At 47.5% G+C, this 27,013-nt stretch overlaps 1 protein-coding gene across 1 annotated transcript in view; it reads right to left on the minus strand.

Moving 5' to 3' along the window:
* The window catches only part of LOC134983825 (oocyte zinc finger protein XlCOF6-like), a 151,599-nt gene that overhangs the window by 118,681 nt on the left and 5,905 nt on the right, over window positions 1–27,013 (minus strand). The window contains exons 2-7 of the mRNA XM_063949453.1: window positions 21,504–21,695; window positions 14,774–14,852; window positions 14,557–14,654; window positions 14,108–14,459; window positions 9,887–10,804; window positions 4,002–4,012 (exon numbers count right to left, since the gene is read on the minus strand). Of these exons, the coding sequence (XP_063805523.1) occupies window positions 4,002–4,012; window positions 9,887–10,804; window positions 14,108–14,459; window positions 14,557–14,654; window positions 14,774–14,807 (1,413 nt within the window). The 5' untranslated portion in view covers window positions 14,808–14,852; window positions 21,504–21,695. The remainder of the gene's footprint in view (window positions 1–4,001; window positions 4,013–9,886; window positions 10,805–14,107; window positions 14,460–14,556; window positions 14,655–14,773; window positions 14,853–21,503; window positions 21,696–27,013) is intronic.

A 27,013-nucleotide genomic window follows, 5' to 3' on the forward strand; every position in this document is an offset into this window, starting at 1 on the left:
TCTGGGCGGGGGTCTGATCGATTCTGTGGAACACAGGGGTGGACGAGGCCATGCTTACTCTGCAATTTTGCATCCTGGGAATGGGTGGCTCTGACTTTGTGTCTAGTCCAGAGGGCCTATATGCTCGCAACATATGTGCAATGGCGAAGGTGAGCATTACGAGGCTATGGATGGCCCCTAAGGGCCCTACACTCCCCGCTCTTAAGGCACTAATAAACGACACTGTTTTTAAGGAACGTTACATTTTTATGAAACATAATGCCTCCCCTAAATTTGAAAGAATTTGGTCTCCATGGCTGGAATCCATATACTCCGTCCCAGACCCTACAACTTAATGGTGATAGGGTTACTAACAGGTCCTGGATTTGCCAAGTTATGATCTTCTAGGGCCATAGGCTTCCCTCTCACCCAATGGGTTGTGAATGAGAGAGTGGCTCTATGCCCAGCTGGACAGGGTTGTTACGATTCCTGTACTCCAGACTGGAGAAGATCTTATGGCAGAGATCTGAGTACAGGAATGAAATACAGGTTGTGGGAGCTGGAGAGCCTAGTAACCCCTGGCGCCCTAACTCCGTTGTCTCGCCCGTGTTATCAGAAATCCCCTGCGAGACTATGGTTGCTTGAGCCCATGGCAGCCGCGTTCGAAGGGCGGATTATGTCTGCCCAACCCCGATGCCCCCGCAGGTCTTAATGGGAGACAAGGGGAAGTCCGAGACAGGGTGATAACAAGGGGCCCTCTGACTAAGCAACCAAGCCAGGGGTTACAAGCTAACTAAACTAAATCAAAAGGTATGTGCGGACTAGCCGCCAGGGAAAAGGACAACCAAAGATCCACGGATCCGACACTCCTATCCGGCACCGCTGGACACCAGAGTGGATCTTGTGGAAGCGGAATCCTCCGCAAAGCTCCAGAACTCAAAATAAACACAATAATAAATAGTAGCGGACAAGCCGCAACACACGGCTGCGCCGCGACTCACGAACGCCACCAGATGTTAAAGGTGCTCGATCAGACTCCAGGAACAGATGGTAACTTCCGAGTACAGGATCACTGAGAACAGGAACAAACGAACAGACCGGGACTGGGAACTCTCTCTGCAGCAGAATCAGGCAAACAGGAAGCTATCACCGGCGTCTGTGAGGAGTCCTGGGAGTGCTTTTAACAGAGAGTCTTCCAATCAGCTGTTTGGAGGCTGATTGGATTAAATGCCATGCAGCTGACAAGCTGCATGGCCAGGGAAACAGATGAGTGATAATTACAACATGCCGTGCAGCTGCATGCTACACAGCCAGGAAACCAGTGATGATATAAACTTAGACCCAGCAACGGGGAACACGATCCGACAGTGGCGTCCCTGTTGCTAGGCGCCGGCCGCACTGACGAGCGGACCCTCGGCGCCTAACAGTACCCCCCCTTGAGGAGGGGTCAAGGAACCCCTAAATCCGGGTTTCTGAGGAAATTCTTGAAAAAATGCCCTTTTGAGCCTTGGGGCATGAAGGTCCTCATCTAGGACCCACGACCTTTCCTCAGGACCATAACCTCTCCAATGCACCAAAAAATAAAGCCGACCCCGGGACAACTTGGAATCGAGAACCTTCTCAACCACGAACTCCTGCTGACCCTGTACATTAACTGGTGATCTCCCCTGAGGTTTTTTACGAGGAAATCTGCTAGATGAAACATATGGTTTGAGCAAAGAGCAATGGAAGGTATTTCCGATCCGTAACGTTTTTGGTAGCTGTAACCGGAAAGCAACTGGATTGACTTTTTTGATAATGAGAAATGGTCCAATAAATCTAGGACCCAATCTGGCTGAGGTTTGTCGAAGTTTGATATTGCGAGTCGACAGCCACACCCTGTCTCCTACTCTAAAAGTGCACGGCCGCCGGAACCTGTCCGAAAAATCTTTTTCCCTGAAAGCTGCTTTTCTGAGAGCTATGTGCACTTTTTTCCAAATAAGTTTAAGATGAGAGGTCAGGGCCAGAGAGGAGACAGAGGAATGTTGGAAAAATGAATTAGCTCTGGGGTGGAAACCAAAAACTGCAAAAAATGGAGACACATTGGTGGAGGAATGACAGGCATTATTATAAGCAAACTCTGCCAATGGAAGAAACTCAGACCAGTCATTTTGGAGTTTGGCCGAGTACAAACGCAAATATTGTTTTAAGGATTGGTTCACTCGCTCAGTCTGTCCATTTGATTGTGGATGATAACCGGAGGTTAATGATAATTTCATTTTTAACGAAGCACAAAAAGACTTCCAAAACTGTGCAATGAATTGTGGACCCCTGTCAGAAACAATATCAGTGGGTAACCCATGGAGTCTGAAAACATGACGGAGGAACAAGACTGCCAATCCCTGGGCAGATGGCAATCGGGGAAGACCAATAAAATGAGCCATCTTACTAAAACGGTCCACTACCACCCATATGACTGTGCATCCAGCTGACAGAGGGAGATCCACCACAAAATCCATGGAGATATGCGACCATGGTCTAAGGGGAACATTCAATGGCATAAGTTGACCAATAGGCAAAGAACGGGGAACTTTATGCTGTGCACAGACCTGACACGACACAACAAACTCTTTAATGTCTTTAGAAAGACCAGGCCACCACACTGAGCGGGATACCAATTCAAAAGTTTTAGCGACTCCCAGATGCCCTGCAACTTTGCTATCATGAAATTCCTCCAAAACAGTTGCTCTCAAAAACTCAGGAACAAAAAGACGGCCAGCAGGAGTATTTCCCGGAGCTTGATGTTGAAGCAGCTTCAATTGAGAAAAAACATCCTGTGTGAGACCTGCCTGAATGACTGAAGGCGGAAGTATGAGAGTAACCGGACTGTTGTCTTGAACGGGAAGAAAACTGCGTGAGAGGGCATCTGCCTTGGTATTCTTGGAACCAGGTCTGAAGGTGATAATGAATTTGAAACGAGTGAAAAATAAAGCCCAACGAGCCTGTCGGGCATTCAGTCGCTTAGCTGATTCAATGTATTGAAGATTTTTGTGATCCGTCAAAACAGAAATGGTATGGGTCGCTCCTTCAAGCCAATGTCTCCACTCCTCAAAAGCCCATTTAATAGCCAGCAACTCCCGATTACCAACATCGTAGTTGGATTCAGCAGATGAGAATTTCCTGGACATAAAGGCACAAGGATGTAACTCAAGGGAATCTGGATCCTTCTGAGAAAGGATAGCCCCTACACCAACCTCCGAGGCATCTACCTCAACGATGAAAGGCAATTCTGGGTTGGGATGTCTAAGCACAGGGGCTGATACAAAGGCTTGTTTCAAGGCCTGAAAAGATACTTTAGCTTCACATGACCAATTGGTAGGATCTGCTCCCTTCTTAGTGAGTGCCACAATGGGAGCAACTATGTCAGAGAAAGAGTGAATAAACCTTCTATAGTAGTTTGCAAACCCTAAAAAGCGCTGAATTGCTTTTAAGTTGGTGGGTTGCGCCCAACTCAGGATGGCTTGGAGCTTCTTAGGTTCCATTCGGAATCCCCGAGGGGAAATAATGTACCCTAAAAAGGATACCTCCGTGACGTGAAATTCACACTTCTCCGGTTTGGCATACAAGTGATTTTCACGTAATTTCTTAAGTACCTGACGCACCTGGGTAACATGTTGTTCTATAGAGTCAGAATAAATCAAAATGTCGTCTAAATAGACCACAACGAATCTTCCCAGAAACTCACGGAGCACATCATTAATGAGATCCTGAAAGACTGCCGGAGCGTTAGATAGGCCGAATGGCATGACCAGATACTCATAGTGACCTGATTGAGTACTGAAAGCCGTTTTCCACTCATCCCCTGATCTGATTCTAATGAGATTATATGCTCCTCTCAGGTCAATCTTAGAAAAAATAACAGCCGAACGTAGCTGATCAAAGAGGACAGAGATCAGAGGCAGAGGGTAAGTATTCTTTACTGAGATTTTATTCAGGGCTCGAAAGTCAATGCAGGGTCTGAGGGAACCATCCTTCTTCTCTACGAAGAAAAAACCTGCACTTAAAGGGGATTTAGATGGCCTGATAAACCCTTTCTCAAGACTTTCTTTCACATACTCATTCATGGCCACAGTTTCAGGACCAGACAATGCATATAACCTTCCTTTAGGCAACGTGGCACCAGGAATTAACTCAATGGTACAATCATAAGGCCTATGGGGAGGCAAAATATCCGCATTGCCCTTGGAAAACACATCCAAAAAATCTTGGTATTCTCCAGGAATATGTGCGGACCTGGCAGCAGCTACTCGGATAGGAAGTGTAATACATTCTTTATCACAGATGGTACTCCATTGTAGGATCTCCCCAGACTGCCAATCTATGATGGGATTATGAAAGGCCAGCCAAGGGTGACCCAGAACCACAGGAACTGCTGGACAATGGGTAAGAAAAAACTCAATCTTTTCAGAATGTAGAGCTCCCACCGAGAGCAAAACAGGAGGTGTACATAGAGAAATAACCCCATTGGATAAGGGACTCCCATCTAAACCATGCATGGTGATACACCTACTTAAGGTTAACTGAGGAATACCTAAGGCCTTGGCCCATGTTAAGTCCATAAAGTTTCCTGCAGCTCCACTGTCCACAAAAGCAGAGACCGAGGAACAGAGGCTGTCATAAGAAACTTTAGCAGGAACCAATAGTGAATTATTTGAGGAGATGAGCTGTAGACCAAAGTGAACCCCCTCACTATTCACTTGGTCAGGAAGTTTCCCGACTTGTTTGGGCAACTACGGGCAAAATGTCCCTTACCTCCGCAGTACAAACACAGACCAGAATTTTGCCTCCTGGTTCTTTCTTCCGGAGACAATTTGGAGAGACCAATCTGCATAGGCTCCTCCATGTCTACCGGAACGGAAGAAACACAGGGAAAAGAAACTACAGATGCCCCTTTCTCAGTCCTCCGCTCTCTGAGCCTACGATCTATTTTAATAGAGAGCTCCATGAGTTTATCAAGGTTCTCAGGAGCGGGATACTGAAGGAGGCTGTCTTTTATAGATTCAGATAAGACGAGGCGAAACTGACTGCGCAGGGCAGGATCATTCCAGCCACAGTCAATCGACCAACGGCGAAACTCTGTACAATAATTCTCTGCAGGATTCCTACCCTGTCTTAGAGCACGCAACTGACTTTCTGCGGATGCCTCTTTATCAGGGTCGTCATACAATAGCCCTAAAGATTTCAAAAAGGCGTCTACAGACGATAAGGCCGGATCGTCTGTCTTTAAACCAAAAGCCCAGGTCTGAGGATCCCCCTGAAGCAGAGAAATTATAATTCCAACCCGCTGAGCCTCCGTACCTGAGGAAACTGGTCTTAAACGAAAATACAGTTTACAAGACTCTTTAAAATTAAAAAACTGTTTTCTATCCCCAGAAAAACGGTCAGGCAGATGCATTTTTGGTTCAGGGATGACCCTCGGGGAAGTCCGTAACAGATCTTCCTGTGAGCTTACCCGGAGGGACAGATCCTGAACCATCTGGGTAAGTTCCTGAATCTGACTAACCAAAAACTGGCCAGGATTTGGCCCAACACCGGTGGGATTCATGAGGCTGACAAAATTCTCCCAACTGGATAAGTGAAAAAATTAACTCCTGTTGAAAATTTTTTCTTTTGTCTGGCCGGTGATAATGTTACGATTCCTGTACTCCAGACTGGAGAAGATCTTATGGCAGAGATCTGAGTACAGGAATGAAATACAGGTTGTGGGAGCTGGAGAGCCTAGTAACCCCTGGCGCCCTAACTCCGTTGTCTCGCCCGTGTTATCAGAAATCCCCTGCGAGACTATGGTTGCTTGAGCCCATGGCAGCCGCGTTCGAAGGGCGGATTATGTCTGCCCAACCCCGATGCCCCCGCAGGTCTTAATGGGAGACAAGGGGAAGTCCGAGACAGGGTGATAACAAGGGGCCCTCTGACTAAGCAACCAAGCCAGGGGTTACAAGCTAACTAAACTAAATCAAAAGGTATGTGCGGACTAGCCGCCAGGGAAAAGGACAACCAAAGATCCACGGATCCGACACTCCTATCCGGCACCGCTGGACACCAGAGTGGATCTTGTGGAAGCGGAATCCTCCGCAAAGCTCCAGAACTCAAAATAAACACAATAATAAATAGTAGCGGACAAGCCGCAACACACGGCTGCGCCGCGACTCACGAACGCCACCAGATGTTAAAGGTGCTCGATCAGACTCCAGGAACAGATGGTAACTTCCGAGTACAGGATCACTGAGAACAGGAACAAACGAACAGACCGGGACTGGGAACTCTCTCTGCAGCAGAATCAGGCAAACAGGAAGCTATCACCGGCGTCTGTGAGGAGTCCTGGGAGTGCTTTTAACAGAGAGTCTTCCAATCAGCTGTTTGGAGGCTGATTGGATTAAATGCCATGCAGCTGACAAGCTGCATGGCCAGGGAAACAGATGAGTGATAAATACAACATGCCGTGCAGCTGCATGCTACACAGCCAGGAAACCAGTGATGATATAAACTTAGACCCAGCAACGGGGAACACGATCCGACAGTGGCGTCCCCGTTGCTAGGCGCCGGCCGCACTGACGAGCGGACCCTCGGCGCCTAACAAGGGTAGGAGTTAGAGTGCTAGTATCCCCCAATGCGTCCTCTACCCCATAATGTTTTTTGTCTCTTTGTTTTTTTATTTTTTTATTTCTGGGGTTCTCTGTTTTGGTTTCTGATTGTTTTCTTTTTTAAAGGGTTTTACTCGGACGGGTTGTCCGTAAGTGTTATATTTGAGGGGGAAAAAGAAAAAAAACCAAAGTATAATGTGATTTCATGAATACTAGAGTGTACGGATTATGCAAAATAATGGTATATATAACTGTACATTCCTATGCGCCTCTGAGCAAATGACATAGGCCCTCATTCCGAGTTGTTCGCTCGGTATTTTTCATCGCATCGCAGTGAAAATCCGCTTAGAGCGCATGCGCAATGTTCGCACTGCGACTGCGCCAAGTAATTTTGCTATGAAGATAGGAGTTTTACTCACGGCTTTTTCATCGCTCCGGCGAACGTAGTGTGATTGACAGGAAATGGGTGTTACTGGGCGGAAACACGGCGTTTTAGGGGCGTGTGGCAGAAAACGCTACCGTTTCCGGAAAAAACGCAGGAGTGGCCGGAGAAACGGGGGGAGTGTCTGGCCGAACGCTGGGTGTGTTTGTGACGTCAAACCAGGAACGACAAGCACTGAACTGATCGCAGATGCCGAGTAAGGTTGAAGCTACTCTAAAACTGCTAAGTAGTTTGTGATCGCAATATTGCGAATACATCGGTCGCAAATTTAAGATGCTAAGATACACTCCCAGTAGGCGTAGGCTTAGCGTGTGTAACTCTGCTAAATTCGCATTGCGACCGATCAACTCGGAATGAGGGCCATAGTTTGAAAATAAGTCGAAAGTGAATGCTGTTCCCCGATGAGGACATGTCATTACGTGTTTAATGTGTTCCTGTTATGCAATGTCTGTATGCAAACTACTCTCCTTCCAAATAAAAATACTTTATTTAAAAAAAAAAATACAACAACCCTAATTCCCATACAATAAAAAAAAAAAAACCCTTTGAACAGACATAAATAATAATTAAAAAAAATATACACACACGAATTAAGAAATAAGAGGAAGTCACATGATGTAATTGCAGCTTCCTGACAGGCCACTGCCCCCACTCCACAGAAACGCACTGATATAAAACGTCTGCCACTATTTATTTACACAGAAAGAGACCCCCCCCCACCCCCTTGTAATGTCACCTCACTATTCACATGAGCTGTCACATTGGACATAGCCAAAATGGCAGCGTGTGTACACACCAGACGGGATATTTATACACAGCAACACTGATATTATGTGGACACAAAAGTAACACTACAAGTGACACAGTAACAGGAAATTGTTTCTGTCACCATAGCGACAATTATCTGATAATAATATAATACACAGACACATAAAAAGACTCAAAGGAAATCTTCTTTTTACACGACTTTATTTCATATCTTTAATACACAGATTTTTCTCTATATTTTAAACTTAAAAAATACTTTACTCTGCACAACAGCCTATGGGGGTCATTCAGACCCAACCGCAATAGCGGCCCGCAGCAGTTTGCTGGTGATGGAAAAATATGCATGCCCAGCGGCCACGCAGACACACACATTGCGGTTGCATCCCTGAGGGGTGAACGCGGGTGGGCTGGAACCATTTTCCAGGGGCTGTGTGATGTCACATCTGCGTTCATCTCTGATTAACCCCCTATAAGCTTCCAGAGTGCACCTCATATCTCATCTTTTCCAAGTTACTACAAATGATATGAGATCGGTAGCAGCACTACTTTCAGGATTATTACACAGAACACACATAAAGGCTGACACAGCAAATAACAGTAACACATACAAGGGATTCATTAGAAATAAGGAAGCATAATAATCATTAAGTCTAATTATCAACTGGTTCTGTGTGGGACCCATACACCTCGTTACTGCCTCCAGCAGCCCCTGGTACTGCACTGCGGCCATCCGCCCTGTATCCCCCCACTACTGCCACCTGCCCTGTCTCCTCCCACCCGCCCTGTCTACCCCCACTCCTGCCACCTGCCCTGTCTCCCCCCACTACTGCCACCCACCCTGCCTACCCCCACTACTACCACTGCCCTGTCTCCCCCCACTACTGCCACCCTCCACATATGCCACCGCCCTGTCTCCCCCCACTACTGCTACCCACCCTGTCTCCACCACACTACTGCCACCGCCCTGCCTCCCTCCACTAATGCCACTCACCCTGCCTCACCCCCACTACTGCCACCCACCCCGTCCCCTCCCCACTACTGCCACCCGCCCTGTCTCCTTTCCACTACTTCCACCACCTTGTCTCCCCCTCTGACACCTTAACTGTGCTTGAGGAAAAGATTCTCACACAGACACTGCCTCCTGCAGTCCCCACTACTGCCAGCCACCCTGAGTACCCCCCTCAGCTCTGCTTGGGGATAATATTACCCAGACAGTGCCACCGATACAGCAATAGTGCCACCCACCCTGTCTCCCCTCTGACATCTCAGCACTGCTTGGGGTTTCTTGGTATTGCTGGTAACAGTCCATCTGCAGATGGAAGCAAGTAGGACAGTAAGGAGTCAGAAGCTGCTTCTGGTACCTTGGACCCTGGTCATGTAGTGCTGGGAGAGTCAGTAAGATTATGTAATAGAGTCACCATCTTACAGGCAGCCGGTGGTGGGAACAGAGAATGGGTGTTATGCAGCGTCTGGTTGGTAGTAAAGCTGAGTTGTAGCCCTGCCGTTTATTGGTGAGCTTCTATCATATGGACCTGTTTCACCAGGACTGAGTCACAGCCAACTGGCATCACCCACACCTGGAGCTCAGCTAGACAACCATTTAGGATTGGTACTGGTTTCTCAGTACCCAGAGCAAAAGACAGGTCATCTGTATAGCAGTGGTAGATGAGAACATAGCATCTGATTATTTCACCCTGTGGTAGCATTATATTGCAAAAAGCATAGAAGATAGGATAAGAACCTTGAAGAACAATTCATGGCAATGATGAGTATACTCCAGAAGATTAAAATGGCTTCTCACCTGAGTGATGTCTATTGTGTGCAACAAGTTTTATTTCTCAGAACATGGAAATGGCTTCTCACCTGTGTGACTTCTGTGATGTGTAACAAGTTGTGATTTCTGTGTAAAACATTTCCCGCACTGAGAGCAAGAAAATGGCTTCTCACCTGTGTGACTTCTCTCATGGTTTCTAAGATCTGATTTGTGTGCAGAACATTTCCCACACTCAGAACATGGAAATATATTCCCACTTGTGTGAGTTCTGATGTCTAACAAGATATAATTTCCGTGTAAAACGTTTCCCACACTCAGAGCAAGAAAATGGCTTCTCACCTGTGTGACTTCGCTGATGTGTAACAAGTGGTGATTTCTGGGAAAAACATTTCCCGCATTCAGAGCAAGAAAATGGCTTCTCACCTGTGTGACTTCTCTGATGTATAACAAGTTTTGATTTATTTAACCAATGTTTTCCACACTCAGAGCAAGAAAATGGCTTCTCACCTGTATGACTTCTGTGATGTGTAACAAGTGGTGATTTCTGGGAAAAACATTTCCCGCATTCAGAGCAAGAAAATGGCTTCTCACCTGTGTGACTTCCCTGATGTATAACAAGATGTGATTTCTGGGAAAAACATTTCCCACACTCAGAGCAAGAAAATGGCTTCTCACCTGTGTGACTTCGCTGATGTGTAACAAGTTGTGATTTCTGGGAAAAACATTTCCCGCATTCAGAGCAAGAAAATGGCTTCTCACCTGTGTGACTTCTGTGATGTGTAACAAGTTGTGATTTCCATCTAAAATATTTCCCACACTCAGAGCAAGAAAATGGCTTCTCACCTGTGTGACTTCTCTGATGTAAAACAAGATGTGATTTCCGTGCAAAACATTTCCCACACTCAGAACATGTCAGTGGCCTCTCACCTGCCTTACCTGTGTGTGGGTTAATACGCTTTGTGTTCTGTGTAAAACATTTGGCATCTATAGAACAGGGAAACACTGTATCTACTCTCAGAGCTGTAACAGATGCACCAATATCAGAGTGATCAGGAGAACATTTCCCAGGATCAGAGGGATCAGCTGATAGAGCTGGATGTATAATTGGGGTAATGGGGTTATCTCCTGGAGAATCCTGTCTACTGTCATTATTTTTTATGTCACAATCCGGGGATAACATTAGATGTCCTTCTGAGAGATTCCTGCTTGTGTGTCCATCTGCTGGAAATAAAATACATTATGGAAATGTGACATTTTCTGTAACAATATTAATCTTGTAAACAATAGGAGAAGACGACTCTCTGGGACACTTAATTGTAAATGTGTGTGTATAATAAAACATAACTTTTAATGAAGGCTTTATAATATTGTGTCTCAGACTATCATTGTATCCACCCTCCTGAGAACACTCACAATAACAAATGTAATATTATATTAAGACTTAGATATATCTCTCTCTTGTACTGGTAACTAACCATGAAGTATAAATGGAGATGTAGTCACTCACCAAGTCCTATGTCAGCACCAATGTAAAACAATGGATGGGGAACATATCATATGAATTGGAGATTCTAGATGAACAATAATATCAGTCATATGAGCTGATGGATCAGAGAAATGTCTCCTAACGTTACTCCTGGAAGCATAGGTAAGGTAGCATTCCTTTATGTGTGCTCATACGCTGGAAAGCCTGTACAAGTGTTACTCACCCTTATATAAGGTATATTGCTACAGCAGAGTAGGTGTGGAACAAGGTATTTTACATGCAATACACCATATGATACCCTGCAATCATCATCATCATCTGCTAGGTTATAATCCACTCTTACACCTACATCATCAGTGTCTTACCTCTATATTCTCTCAATAGTAATAAGGATGATGTGTGTACGGTAAGTATGATACAGAGAATTACATATCAGAATCTATACAGCTGCCGCCATACTTCCGCTTCTCATACGTGTGCTACTGGCAGCAGTGAACATCTGAGTAAGAGTGCAGGGAGTGAGGGGGAGAGCAGGAGTATAATAGGGGCTGATGGCTCCTGATGTATGAGATACACCAGAGAGTGTGGGGAGGAGACTGGTCAGATCTCTGGGCTGGTAACACACAGCGACATAATATAAGGAGGAGAGCAGGAGTATAATAGGGGCTGATTGCTCCTGATGTATGAGATACACCAGAGAGTGTGGGGAGGAGACTGGTCAGATCTCTGGGCTGGTAACACACAGTGACATGATGTGAGGGGAGAGCAGGAGAATAATAGGGGCTGATGTCTCCTGATGTATGAGATGCACCAGAGAGTGTGAGGAGGAGACTGGTCAGATATCTGGGCTGGTAACACACAGTGACATGATGTGAGGGGGAGAGCAGGAGTATAATAGGGGCTGATGTCTCCTGATGTATGAGATACACCACAGAGTGTGGGGAGACTGGTCAGATCTCTGGGCTGGTAACACACATTGACATGATGTGAGGGGGAAAGCAGGAGTATAATAGGGGCTGATGTCTCCTGATGTATGAGATACACCAGAGAGTGTGGGGAGGAGACTGGTCAGATCTCTGGGCTGGTAACACAGTGACATGATGTGAGGGGAGAGCAGGAGTATAATAGGGGCTAATTGCTCCTGACTCCACACTGGGAAAATACATATTCCTCATTAGTTTGTACTGACAGAGGAGGGTGTAGGATAAGAGATTGCTGTAGTTACTGAGGAAGGAGAATATGAGTTAGGGACAGGTTGTGGGGGAGGGAGGGCTAGGTTTAGGCTGCAGGGAGAAGGGTTAGCACCACTGGGGAGGGTTAGGGACAGGCTGTTGGGGAGGGAGGATTAGGCTGCAGGTAGGGAGTGTTAGGCTTCCCCAGGGGAGGGTTAGGCTGTGAGGGAGGTAGGCTGCGGATAGGGGGGGTTAGGCACCCCCCGGGGAGGGCTATGCTATGGGGGAGGGAGGGTTCGGTTGTGGGGGAGGGAGAGTTAGGGTTAGGCTTCAGGGAGAAGGGTTAGCACCGCTGGGTAGGGATAGGAACAGGCTGTGGGGGAGGAATGGTTAGGCAGCGTGTAGGGGGGGGGGTTAGGCATCCACCAGGGAGGGTTAGGCTGTGGGGGAGGGAGGGTTAGACCAGAGAGTGTTGGGAGGAGACTGGTCAGATCTCTGGGCTGGTAACACACAGTGACATGATGTGAGGGGAGAGCAGAAGTATAATAGGGGCTGATGGCTCCTGATGTATAAGATACACCAGAGAGTGTGGGGAAGAGACTGGTCAGATATCTGGGCTGGTAACACAGTGACATGAAGTGAAGTAGAGAGCAGGAGTATAATAGGGGCTGATGGCTCCTGATGTATGAGATATACCAGAGAGTGTGGGGAGGAGACTGGTCAGATCTCTGGGCTGGTAACACACAGTGACATGATGTGAGGGAGAGAGCAGAAGTATAATAGGGGCTGATGGCTCCTGATGTATGAGATACACTAGAGAGTGTGGAGAGGAGACTGGTCAGATCTCTGGGCTGGTAACACACAGTGACATGATGTGAGGAGGAGAGCAGGAGTATAACAGAGGCTGATGACTCCTGATGTATGAGATACACCAGAGAGTGTGGGGAGGAGACTGGTCAGATCTCTGGGCTGGTAACACACAGTGACATGATGTGAGGCGGAGAGCTGGAGTATAATAGGGGCTGATGGCTCCTGATGTACAATATACACCAGAGAGTGTGGGGAGGAGACTGGTCAGATCTCTGGGCTGGTAAAACATAGTGACATGATGTGAGGGGAAGAGCAGGAGTATAATAGGGGCTGATGGCTCCTGATGTATGAGATACACCAGAGAGTGTGGGGAAGAGACTGGTCAGATCTCTGGGATGGTAACACACAGTGACATAATATAAGGAGGAGAGCAGGAGTATAATAGGGGCTGATTGCTCCTGATGTATGAGATACACCAGAGAGTGTGGGGAGGAGACTGGTCAGATCTCTGGGCTGGTAACACACAGTGACATGATGTGAGGGGAGAGCAGGAGTATAATAGGGGCTGATGTCTCCTGATGTATGAGATGCACCAGAGAGTGTGAGGAGGAGACTGGTCAGATATCTGAGCTGGTAACACACAGTGACATGATGTGAGGGGGAGAGCAGGAGTATAATAGGGGCTGATGTCTCCTGATGTATGAGATACACCAGAGAGTGTGGGGAGACTGGTCAGATCTCTGGGCTGGTAACACACATTGACATGATGTGAGGGGGAAGCAGGAGTATAATAGGGGCTGATGTCTCCTGATGTATGAGATACACCAGAGTGTGGGGAGGAGACTGGTCAGATCTCTGGGCTGGTAACACACAGTGACATGATGTGAGGGGAGAGCAGGAGTATAATAGAGGTGATGGCTCCTGACTCCACACTGGGAAAATACATATTCCTCATTAGTTTGTACTGACAGAGGAGGGTGTAGGATAAGAGATTGCTGTAGTGACTGAGGAAGGAGAATATGTGACTCTTTTCTATAATAAGTGTTTATTACTCACCTGTGCTTATATCTGTAGGGATCTCCTCCTCCTTCCACTGCTGATCACCCCTCACATACGTCTCTTCTTCTCCCTCTGTATCTTCTGCCTTTATATCAGTCACGTATGTCTCTTCTCCTTCTATATCTTCTGCCTTTATATCAGTCACATACGTCTCTTCTTCACCCTCTATATCTTCTGCCTTTATATCAGTCACATACGTCTCTTCTTCTCCCTCTATATCTTCTGCCTTTATATCAGTCACATATGTCTCTTCTTCTCCATCTATGTCTTTTGCCTTTATATCAGTCACATACGTCTCTTCTTCTCCCTCTGTATCTTTGATTTTAATATTATTTAATTGGGCTTCACCCTATGTAAACAAGACAAATATAATGACACACAGCTCCTCTACACAAATATAGTGACAGTCACTTTGGTTTATTGGGGAGACCCTATAGCCCACCTACCTGATCCCCCTGTGAGATCCTGTGATACTCCTCTGTACAGTCCTGGGTATACAGAGGACGGGGGCATCTCTCTGAGATATCTCTGTTACTGGGTCCTTCTGTAGGAGACACACAGTGACTGAGTACAGTGTATATATGTGATTATCAGATGATGTGTGTATATAGGGGGCCCCCACACCTGCTCTCCCCTGTACAATACATGACAGTCTCCTCTTACCCAGTGATGTGAGGGGCCGGTGATTCTCCATCATCACGTCCTTGTACAGACCCCTGTGTTCCTCTATATACTCCCCCTCCTGCATGGAGACATAGACAGTGACATCCTGACACCTTATAGGAACCTGACACACACAGTGATACAGTCATCACCCAGACACATCCCCTGGTGTTACTGTATAATGTCCCATTCCCAGGAGTCACCTCTCCAGTCATCACCCAGACACATCCCCTGGTGTTACTGAAAAAATAAGAATTTACTCACCGGTAATTCTATTTCTCGTAGTCCGTAGTGGATGCTGGGGACTCCGTAAGGACCATGGGGAATAGACGGGCTCCGCAGGAGACTGGACACTCTAAGAAAGATTTAGGACTACCTGGTGTGCACTGGCTCCTCCCCCTATGACCCTCCTCCAAGCCTCAGTTAGGACACTGTGTCCGGAAGAGCTGACACAATAAGGAAGGATTTTGAATCCCGGGTAAGACTCATACCAGCCACACCAATCACACCATATAACTCGTGAAAGGAACCCCGGTTAACAGTATGATAACAATGGAGCCTCTGAACAGATGGCTCGCAGTAACAACCCGATTTTTGTAACAATAACTATTTACAAGTATTGCAGACAATCCGCACTTGGGATGGGCGCCCAGCATCCACTACGGACTACGAGAAATAGAATTACCGGTGAGTAAATTCTTATTTTCTCTGACATACTAGTGGATGCTGGGGACTCCGTAAGGACCATGGGGATTATCCCAAAGCTCCCAAACGGGCGGGAGAGTGCGGATGACTCTGCAGCACCGAATGAGAGAACTCCAGGTCCTCCTCAGCCAGGGTATCAAATTTATAGAATTTTGCAAACGTGTTTGCCCCTGACCAAGTAGCAGCTCGGCAAAGTTGTAAAGCCGAGACCCCTCGGGCAGCCGCCCAAGATGAGCCCACCTTCCTTGTGGAATGGGCTTTTACAGATTTAGGCTGCGGTAATCCCACCGCAGAATGCGCCAGCTGAATAGTGCTACAAATCCAGCGCACGATAGTCTGCTTAGAAGCAGGTGCACCTAACTTGTTAGGTGCATATAGAATAAACAGCGAGTCAGTTTTTCTGACTCCAGCTGTCCTGGAAACATAAATTTTCAGGGCCCTGACTACGTAACTTGGAATCCTCCAAGTCCCTAGTAGCCGCAGGCACCACAATAGGTTGGCTCAAGTGAAAAGCTGATACCACCTTCGGGAGAAACTGAGGACGAGTCCTCAACTCCGCCCTATCCATATGGAAAATCAGATATGGGCTTTTACAAGACAAAGCCGCCAATTCTGAAACCCGCCTGACCGAAGCCAGAGCCAACAACATAACCACTTTCCACGTGAGATATTTTAAATCCACAGTCTTAAGTGGCTCAAACCAATGTGATTTTAGAAACTCCAAAACCACATTGAGATCCCAAGGTGCCACTGGGGGCACAAAAGGAGGCTGAATATGCAGAACTCCCTTTACAAAGGTCTGAACTTCAGGCAGTGAAGCCAGTTATTTCTGGAAGAAAATCGACAGGGCCGAGATCTGGACTTTAATGGACCCCAATATGAGGCCCAAAGTCACACCTTCTTGCAGGAATTGTAGGAATCGACCCAGTTGAAATTCCTCCGTAGGGGCCTTCTTGGCCTCACACCAAGCAACATATTTCCGCCAAATGCGGTGATAATGTTTTGCGGTGACATCCTTCCTGGCCTTGATCAGGGTAGGGATGACTTCCTCCGGTATGCCTTTTTTCTTTAGGATCCGGCGTTCAACCGTCATGCCGTCAAACGCAGCCGCGGTAAGTCTTGGAACAGACAGGGTCCCTGTTGCAGCAGGTCTTGTCTGAGCGGCAGAGGCCAAGGGTCCTCTGCAAGCATCTCTTGAAGTTCCGGGTACCAAGCTCTTCTTGGCCAATGCCACGAGAATAGTTCTCACTCCTCGCCTTCTTATTATTCTCAGTACCTTGGGTATGAGAGGCAGAGGAGGAAACACATAAACCGACTGGTACACCCACGGTGTCACTAGAGCGTCCACAGCGATCACCTGAGGGTCCCTTGGTCTGGCGCAATACCGTTTTAGCTTTTTGTTGAGGCGGGACGCCATCATGTCCACCTGTGGTTTTTCCCAACGATTTACCAGCATTCGGAAAACTTCTGGATGAAGTCCCCATTCTCCCGGGTGGAGGTCGTGCCTGCTGAGGAAGTCTGCTTCCCAGTTGTCCACTCCCGGAATGAACACTGCTGTCAGTGCTAACACATGATTCTCTGCCCATCGGAGAATCCTTGTGGCTTCTGCCATTGCCCTCCTGCTTCTTGTGCCGCCCTGTCTGTTTACATGGGCGACCGCTGTGATGTTGTCTGATTGGATCAGTACCGGCTGGTTCTGAAGCAGGGGCCTTGCTTGGCTTAGGGCATTGTAAATGGCCCTTAGCTCCAGAATATTTATGTGAAGTGAAATTTCCTGATTTGACAACAGTCCTTGGAAATTTCTTCCCTGTGTGACTGCACCCCAGCCCCGAAGGCTGGCATCTGTGGTCACCAGGACCCAGTCCTGTATTCCGAATCTGCGGCCCTCTAGTAGATGAGCCCTCTGCAGCCACCACAGCAGCGACACCCTGGTTCTTGCCGACAGGGTTATCCGCTGTTGCATCTGGAGATGGGACCCGGACCATTTGTCCAACAGGTCCCACTGGAATGTCCTTGCGTGGAACCTTCCGACTGGAATTGCCTCGTACGAAGCTACCATTTTTCCCAGGACTCGTGTGCATTGATGTACCGACACCTGACCCGGTTTTAGGATGTCTCTGACTAGAGATGACAACTCCTCAGCTTTTTCCACTGGAAGACACACTCTTTTCTGGTCTGTGTACAGAATCATTCCCAGGAACAGAAGACGTGTCGTCGGGACCAGCTGTGACTTTGGAATGTTGAGAATCCAGCCGTGCTGTTGTAGTACTTCCCGAGAAAGTGCTACCCCCACTACCAACTGTTCCCTGGACCTCGCCTTTATCAGGAGATCGTCCAAGTACGGGATAATTGAAACTCCTTTCTTGCGAAGGAGAATCATCATTTCGGACATTACCTTGGTAAAGACCCTCGGTGCCGTGGACAACCCAAACGGCAGCGTCTGGAACTGATAGTGACAGTCCTGTACCACAAATCTGAGGTACTCCTGGTGAGGAGTGTAAATGGGGACATGCAGGTACGCATCCTTGATGTCCAGGGAGACCATGTAATCCCCCTCGTCCAGGCTCGCAATAACCGCCCTGAGCGATTCCCTCTTGAACTTGAACCTTTTGATATAAGTGTTCAAGGATTTTAAATTTAAGATGGGTCTCACCGAACCGTCCGGTTTCGGTACCACAAACATTGTGGAATAGTAACCCTTTCCTTGCTGAAGGAGGGGTACCTTGACAAACACTTGTTGTGAATACAGTTTTTGAATAGCCACCAACACTGCCTCCCTGGCAGAGGGAGTTGCAGGTAAGGCAGATTTTAGGAAACGGCGGGGGGTAGACGTCTCGAATTCCAGCCTGTACCCCTGAAGTACTACCTGAAGGACCCAGGGATCCACCTGTGAGAGAGCCCACTGTGCGCTGAAATTTCTGAGACGGGCCCCCACCGTACCCGGGTCCGCCTGTGCAGCCCCAGCGTCATGCTGTGGACTTAGCGGACGCAGGGGAGGACTTCTGCTCTTGGGAACTAGCTGTATGTTGCAGCTTTTTTCCTCTACCTCTGCCTCTCGGCAGAAAGGATGAGCCTCTAGCCCTCTTGCTTTTTTGGGGCCGACAGGACTGTACCTGATAATACGGTGCTTTCTTTTGCTGTGGGGCAGCCTGTGGCAAAAAGGTTGATTTCCCAACAGTAGCTGTGGACACGAGGTCCGAAAGACCATCCCCAAACAGTTCCACCCCCTTATAGGGTAAAACCTCCATGTGCCGCTTTGAGTCGGCATCGCCAGACCATTGCCGAGTCCATAACCCCCTTCTGGCGGCAATGGACATAGCGCTTATTCTTGATGCCAGCCGGCAAATATTCCTCTGTGCATCACGCATGTATAGGACTGCATCTTTTATATGCTCAATCGTCAGCAAAATATTGTCCCTATCCATGGTATCGATATTATCCGACAGGGAATCTGACCACGCAGCAGCAGCACTGCACATCCAAGCTGATGCAATCGCTGGTCGCAATATAATGCCCGTGTGTGTGTAAATAGCTTTTAGGGTAGCTTCCTGCTTTCTATCAGCAGGTTCCTTCAGGGTGGCCGTATCCGGAGACGGTAGTGCCAACTTCTTTGATAAGCGTGTCAGCGCTTTATCTACCCTAGGGGGTGTTTCCCAACATGACCTATCCTCTAGCGGGAAAGGGTACGCTGCCAATAACCGTTTAGAAATTATCAATTTCTTATCGGGGGAAGTCCACGCTTCCTCACACACCTCATTTAATTCCTCAGATGCAGGAAAAACTACTGGTAGTTTTTTTCTCACCAAACATAATACCCTTTTTTGTGGTACTTGGGGTATTATCAGAAATGTGTAAAACATTTTTCATTGCCTCAATCATGTAACGGGTGGACCTACTGGAGGGTACACTAGTCTCATCATCGTCAACACTGGAGTCGGTATCCGTGTCGAAGTCTGTATCTGTCACCTGAGGTAGCGGGCGTTTTAAAGCCCCTGATGACATTTGAGACGCTGGAACAGGCACAAGCTGTGTAGCCGTCTGTCCTATGTCGTCAAACCTTTTGTGCAAGGAGTTGACACTTTCACGCAATTCCTTCCATAAGTCCAACCACACAGGTGTCGATCCCTCAGGGGGTGACATCACATTCAAAGGCATTTGCTCCGCCTCCACATCATTTTCCTCTTCATACATGTCGACACAGCAGTACCGACACCCAGCAGACACACAGTGAATGCTCTTACAGAGGACAGGACCCCACAAAGCCCTTTGGGGAGACAGAGGGAGAGTATGCCAGCACACACCAGAGCGCTATATATCACAGGGACATCACCTATAGAAACGTGTTTTCCCCTTATAGCTGCATAAATATAGTTATACTGCGCCTAATTTGTGCCCCCCCTTCTCTTTTTTACTCTTTCTGTAGTGCAGGACTGCAGGGGGGAGCCAGGGAGCTTCCTTCCAGCGGAGCTGTGAGGGAAAAATGGCTCCAGTGTGCTGAGGGAGATAGCCCCGCCCCTTTTTCGGCAGGCTTTCTCCCGCTATTTTAAAAGTTCTGGCAGGGGTTAAAAAGCACCTATATAGCCTCTGGGGCTATATATGGTGCCAGTTTGCCAGCCAAGGTGTCAGTATTGCTGCTCAGGGCGCCCCCCCCCCCCAGCGCCCTGCACCCATCAGTGACCGCAGTGTGTGGTGTGCATGAGGAGCAATGGCGCACAGCTGCAGTGCTGTGCACTACCTTGGAGAAGACAGAAGTCTTCAGCCGCCGATTTTCCGGACCACCTTCTTGCTTCTGGCTCTGTAAGGGGGACGGCGGCGCGGCTCCGGGAATGGACGACGAGGTCGGGTCCTGTGTTCGATCCCTCTGGAGCTAATGGTGTCCAGTAGCCTAAGAAGCCCAAGCTACCACCACTTAGGTAGGTTCGCTTCTTCTCCCCTTAGTCCCTCGATGCAGTGAGCCTGTTGCCAGCAGGTCTCACTGAAAATAAAAAACCTAACAAACACTTTCTTCCTAGGAGCTCAGGAGAGCCCCTAGTGTGCATCCAGCTCGGCCGGGCACAGAAATCTAACTGAGGCTTGGAGGAAGGTCATAGGGGGAGGAGCCAGTGCACACCAGATAGTCCTAAATATTTCTTAGAGTGCCCAGTCTCCTGCGGAGCCCGTCTATCCCCATGGTCCTTACGGAGTCCCCAGCATCCACTAGGACGTCAGAGAAATGCCCCATTCCCAGCAGTCATCTCTCCACTCATCACCCAGACACATCCCCTGGTGTTACTGTATAATGTCCCATTCCCAGCAGTCACCTTTCCAGTCATTACCCAGACACATCCCCCAGTGTTACTGTATAATGCCCCATTCCCAGCAGTCACCTCTCCAGTCATTACCCAGACACATCCCCTGGTGTTACTGTATAATGTCCCATTCCCAGCAGTCATCTCTCCAGTCATCACCCAGACACATCCCCCGGTGTTACTGTATAATGTCCCATTCCCAGCAGTCACCGCTCCAGTCATCACCCAGACACGTCCCCTGGTGTTACTGTATAATGCCCCATTCCCAGCAGTCACCTCTCCAGTCATTACCCAGACACATCCCCCGGTGTTACTGTATAATGTCCCATTCCCAGCAGTCATCTCTCCAGTCATCACCCAGACACATACCCTGGTGTTACTGTATAATGTCCCATTCCCAGCAGTCACCTCTCCAGTCATCACCAAGACACATCCCTGGTGTTACTGTATAATGTCCCATTCCCAGCAGTCACCTCTCCAGTCATCACCCAGATACATCCCCTGGTGTTACTGTATAATGTCCCATTCCCAGCAGTCATGTCTCCAGTCATCACCCAGACACATCCCCTGGTGTTACTGTATAATGTCCCATTCCCAGCAGTCACCTCCCCAGTCATCGCCCAGACATATCCCCTGGTGTTACTGTATAATGTCCCATTACCAGCAGTCACCTCTCCAGTCATCACCCGGACACGTCCCCTGGTGTTACTGTATAATGCCCCATTCCCAGAAGTCACCTCTCCAGTCAGCAGCTGAATGATCTTGTTGGTGAGTTCCAGGATCTTTTGGTCATTGTGTCTCTCATGTGTCAGTAAGTGAGGTGGAGGCACTGGGATGGGGCTCTGGGTTCTACTCAGTCCTCCTGACACACGGGGATGGCTGTTGAGTATCTCACACTCATTGGATGTCTTCTTCACTACTGTGTAATCCTGAGTAATGGAGGAGACATTAAATATCAATATATACACTCCCAGACCCCCCCCCCCCTCAGGCATGTCCCTTTATTATTACTATAGATATAAGTGACTTCACAGTGATGCTTCTAAATAATCTCACCTCCCCAGTCATGTCCCTGTATTATTACTATTGATATATGTGATGTCACTGTGACACTCACAGATTCCCTCACCACCCCAGTCATATCCCTGTATTATTACTATAGATAAAAGTGACATTACTGTGACGCTCCCAGATCCCCTCACCCCACCAAGTCACATCTCTGTATTATTGCTACAGATATAAGTGAGGTCATTGTGACGCTCCCAGATCCCCTCACCTCCCCAGTCATGTCACTGTATTAATACTATAGATATGTGATTTCACAGTGACGCTTCCAGATCCCCTCACCTCCCCTGTCATGTCCCTGTATTACTATAGATATGAGTGACGTCACTGTGACGCTCCCAGATCCCCTCACCTCCCTGTATTATTACTATAGATATAAGTGACATCACTGTGCCACACCCAGATCACCTTACCTCCCCAGTCATGTCCTTGTATTATTACTATAGATATGTGACATCATTGCGCCTCTCCCTGATCCCCTCACCTCCCCAGTCATGTCCCTGTATTATTACTAAAGATATGTGACTTCACAGTGACAATCCCAGATCCCCTCAACTCCCCAGTCATGTCCCTGTATTATTACTATAGATGTGAGTCACAGTGACGCTCCCAGATCCCCCTCACCTCCCCAGTCATGTCCCTGTATTATTACTATAGATATAAGTGATGTCACAGTGACTCTCCCAGATCCCCTCACCTCCCCGGTCATGTCCCTGTATTACTAAACATAAGTGATGTTAGTTATGCTACTATACTCCCTCACCTCCCCATTAATGTCCCTGTATTATTACTGTAGATATAAGTGACTTCACAGTGACGCTTCTAAATCATCTCACCTCCCCAGTCATGTCCCTGTATTATTTCTATAGATATGAGTGACGTCACTATGAAGCTCCAAAATCCCTTCACCTCCTCAGTCATGTCCCTGTATTATGACTATGGATATTAGTGACGTCACTGTAATGCTCTCGGATCCCCACACCTTCTCAGTCATGTCCCTGTATTACTAATACAGATAAAAGTCATGTCACTGTATAGCTCCAAGATCCGCTATCCTCCCCAGTCAAGGCCCTGTATTATTGCTATTGATACAAGTGATGTCACTGTGACACTCACAGATTCCCTCACCTCCCGTCATATACCTGGATTATAACTATAGATAAAAGTGACATTACTGTGACACTCACAGATCCCCTCGCCCCTACCAGTCACATCTCTGTATTATTGCTACATATATAAGTGAGGTCATTGTGACACTCCAAGATCTCAACTCCCCAGTCATGTCCCTGTATTATTACTATAGCTATGAGTGACGTCACTGTGACGCTCCCGGATCCCCTCATCTCCCAAGTCACATCTCTATATTATTACAATAGATATAAGTGACATCACTGTGCCACTCCCAGATCCCCTCACCTCCCGTCATGTCCTTGTGTTAATACTATAGATATGTGACTTCACAGTGACGCTCCCAGATCCCCTCACCTCCCCAGTCATGTTTTCGTATTATTACAATAGATATAAGTGATGTCACAGTGACAATCCCAGATCCCCTCAACTGCCCAGTCATGTCCCTGTATTATTACTATAGATGTGAGTCACTATGACACTCCCAGATCCCCTCACCCTCCCCAGTCATGTCCCTGTATTATTACTATAGATATAAGTTAGGTCACTGTAACACTCCCAGGATTCCCTAACCTCCCAAGTCACGTCCCTCTATTATGACTACAGATATTAGTGATGTCACTGTGACGCTCCCAGATCCCCTCACCCCTCAGTCATGTCCCAGTATTATTACCATAGATAAAAGTGATGTCACTGTAGTGCTCCCAGAACCCCTCACCTTCCCAGTCATGTCCCTGTATTATTACTTTAGATATAAGTCCCTGTATTAGTACGATAGATATGTGATGTCACTGTGATGCTCCCAGATCTCCTCACCTTCCCAGTCATGTCCCTGTATTATTACTTTAGATATAAGTGATGTCACAGTGACACTCCCGGATACCCTCACCTCCCCAGTCATGTCCCTGAATTATTACTATAGATAAAAGGGACATCACTGTGATGCTCCCAGATCTCCTCACCTCCCTAGTCACATCCCTGAATTATTACTATAAATATGCTATGTCAAAGTGACGCTCCCAGATCCCCTCACCTCCACAGTCATGTCCCTGTATTATTACTATAGAGATAAGTTACATCACAGTGACGCTTCCAGATCCACTCACCTCCCCAGTCATGTCCCTGTATCATCACTATAGATATATATGTGACATCAAAGTGATGCTTCCATATCCCCTCACCTCTCCAGTCATGTTTCTGTATTATTACTATAGATATAAGTTGTTACTGTGAAGCTCCCAGATCCCCTCACCTCCCCAGTCATGTCCCTGTATTATTACTATAGATATAAGTGATGTCACTGTGATGCTGTCAGATTACCTCACCTCCCCAGTAATATACCTGTATTATTACTATAGATATAAGTGATGTCACAGTGAGGCTCCCAGATCCCCTCACCTCCCCAGTCATGTCCCTGTATTATTACTATAGATATAAGTGATGTCACTGTGATGCTGTCAGATTACCTCACCTCCCCAGTAATATACCTGTATTATTACTATAGATATAAGTGATGTCACAGTGAGGCTCCCAGATCCCCTACCTCCCCAGTCAGGTCGCTGTATTATTACTATACATATATGATGTTACTGTGACACTCCCAGTTCCCCTTACCTCCCCAGTCATGTCCCTGTATTATTTTTATAGATATAAGTGATGTCACTGTGACGCTCCCAGATCACCTCAACTCCCCAGTTATGTCCCTGTGTATTTGTATTGCTATATGTGACATCATTGTGACATTCCCAGATTCCCTCAACTCCCCAGTCATGTCCCTGTATTATTACTAAAAATAAGTGATGTCACAGTTACGCTACTATATTCCCTCACCTCCCCATTCATGTCCCTGTATTATTACTACAGATATAAGTGGTCAGTGTGACACTCCCAGATCCACTCACCTCCCCAGTCATGTCCCTATAGTATTATTATTATTTTCTATTACCTCCTTGAGGATGTTTGGGACACCAAAAGAACCATGGGATATAGATGGATCCACAGGAGACATGGGCACTTTTAGACTTTCAAAGGGGCGCGACCTGGCTCCTCCCTCTATATCCCTCCCCAGACTCAGTTTAGAAAATGTGCCCTGCAAGATGGACGCACTCGGGGGAGCTCTTAGAGTTTCTCTGAAAAGACTTAATGTTAGGTTTTTTATTTTGGGGAGATCTGCTGGCTACAGACTCCCTGCTTCATGGGAAAGAGGGGAGAGCAGTCTAGACCCACGTCTAATGAGTTACAGTGCTCTGCTGCTGCTGACAGGATGCCTTCAGCTACTGAGGGGAGACGAACGCCAGGCTCTCCTAGATGCTCCCTCCCACAGCTTGCCGTCCCCCCTCTTCAAGCCAGAAGTCAGAAGACAGGTGAGTATGTGAGGAAAAGACATCTTCTCTTCAACAAAGACGGCATATAGAGGTATCGCGCAGCATGATTTGCTCAGTGCATGCCAGGCTCCCGGACTGTACACAACGCTGGGTGTAGGGTGCGGAGCGCTGGGGGCACCCTGGGGAGCAAAAAAAACCTCAAAAATAAGGCTGGCATATCTGTACAGTGCCCTGGCACTGCCTGCAAACCCCCACCAGGATAAACATGTAAAAATAAGCAGGAAGAAGCGCTGCATGTTGGGGGCGGGGCTTCTTCCTCCAGGCTCACTCTGCGCCATTTTCTCCTCCAAGCAGCAGCGCTGGTCCTTTCTCACAGCAGGCAAGTACCAGGGGCTATAAAAATGAGGGGGGGGGCAGATTATTTCTATACAGATATATAGCGCTGCAGCTCTGTGACACTTGAGGGTGTTTTCAGACCTGCACTTTGGCGCTGGGGTGTGAGCTGGCTCCATTCCTTTGGGTGCTTTCTTTTGGGTGCTGGTAGGGAGACAACATGTCTGAGGCAGAACTTTCCTCTCAGGGGATTATTTATTGGGGACACCAAATGTTTTGGGGGGTCCTGTCGGCACCGCCGATGGCTGATTGGTTAACTGCTTTAAATGCTAATGTTACACTGTTAAATCAAAAGTTTACTGAATCTGACTCTCAACTGCAGATTTGGAAGAGATCAGTAGATGATGCTTTAATACAAGGATCACTGAAATGTAGTGTTGACCAATTAGATGACACAGATACCGACACGGACTCTTATACCGGTGCCGATTATGCCGATTCTAGATTAGATCCTAAATTGGCTAAGAGTATTCAATAATAAGAATTTACTTACCGATAATTCTATTTCTCGTAGTCCGTAGTGGATGCTGGGAACTCCGTAAGGACCATGGGGAATAGCGGCTCTGCAGGAGACTGGGCACAACTAAAGAAAGCTTTAGGACTACCTGGTGTGCACTGGCTCCTCCCCCTATGACCCTCCTCCAAGCCTCAGTTAGGATACTGTGCCCGGACGAGCGTACACAATAAGGAAGGATTTTGAATCCCGGGTAAGACTCATACCAGCCACACCAATCACACCGTACAACTTGTGATCTAAACCCAGTTAACAGCATGATAATAGAGGAGCCTCTGAATAGATGGCTCACAACAATAACCCGTTTTAGTTAACAATAACTATGTACAAGTATTGCAGACAATCCGCACTTGGGATGGGCGCACAGCATCCACTACGGACTACGAGAAATAGAATTATCGGTAAGTAAATTCTTATTTTCTCTGACGTCCTAGTGAATGCTGGGAACTCCGTAAGGACCATGGGGATTATACCAAAGCTCCCAAATGGGCGGGAGAGTGCGGATGACTCTGCAGCACCGAATGAGAGAACTCCAGGTCCTCCTCAGCCAGGGTATCAAATTTGTAGAATTTTGCAAACGTGTTTTCCCCTGACCACGTAGCTGCTCGGCAAAGTTGTAAAGCCGAGACCCCTCGGGCAGCCGCCCAAGATGAGCCCACCTTCCTCGTGGGATGGGCTTTAACAGATTTAAACTGCGGTAATCCCACCGCAGAATGCGCCAGCTGAATAGTGCTACACATCCAGCGCGCAATAGACTGCTTAGAAGCAGGAGCACCCAGCTTGTTGGGTGCATACAGGATAAACAGCGAGTCAGACTTTCTGA

This window comes from Pseudophryne corroboree (assembly GCF_028390025.1).
Source record: "Pseudophryne corroboree isolate aPseCor3 chromosome 3 unlocalized genomic scaffold, aPseCor3.hap2 SUPER_3_unloc_25, whole genome shotgun sequence".
Classification (NCBI taxonomy): domain Eukaryota; kingdom Metazoa; phylum Chordata; class Amphibia; order Anura; family Myobatrachidae; genus Pseudophryne; species Pseudophryne corroboree.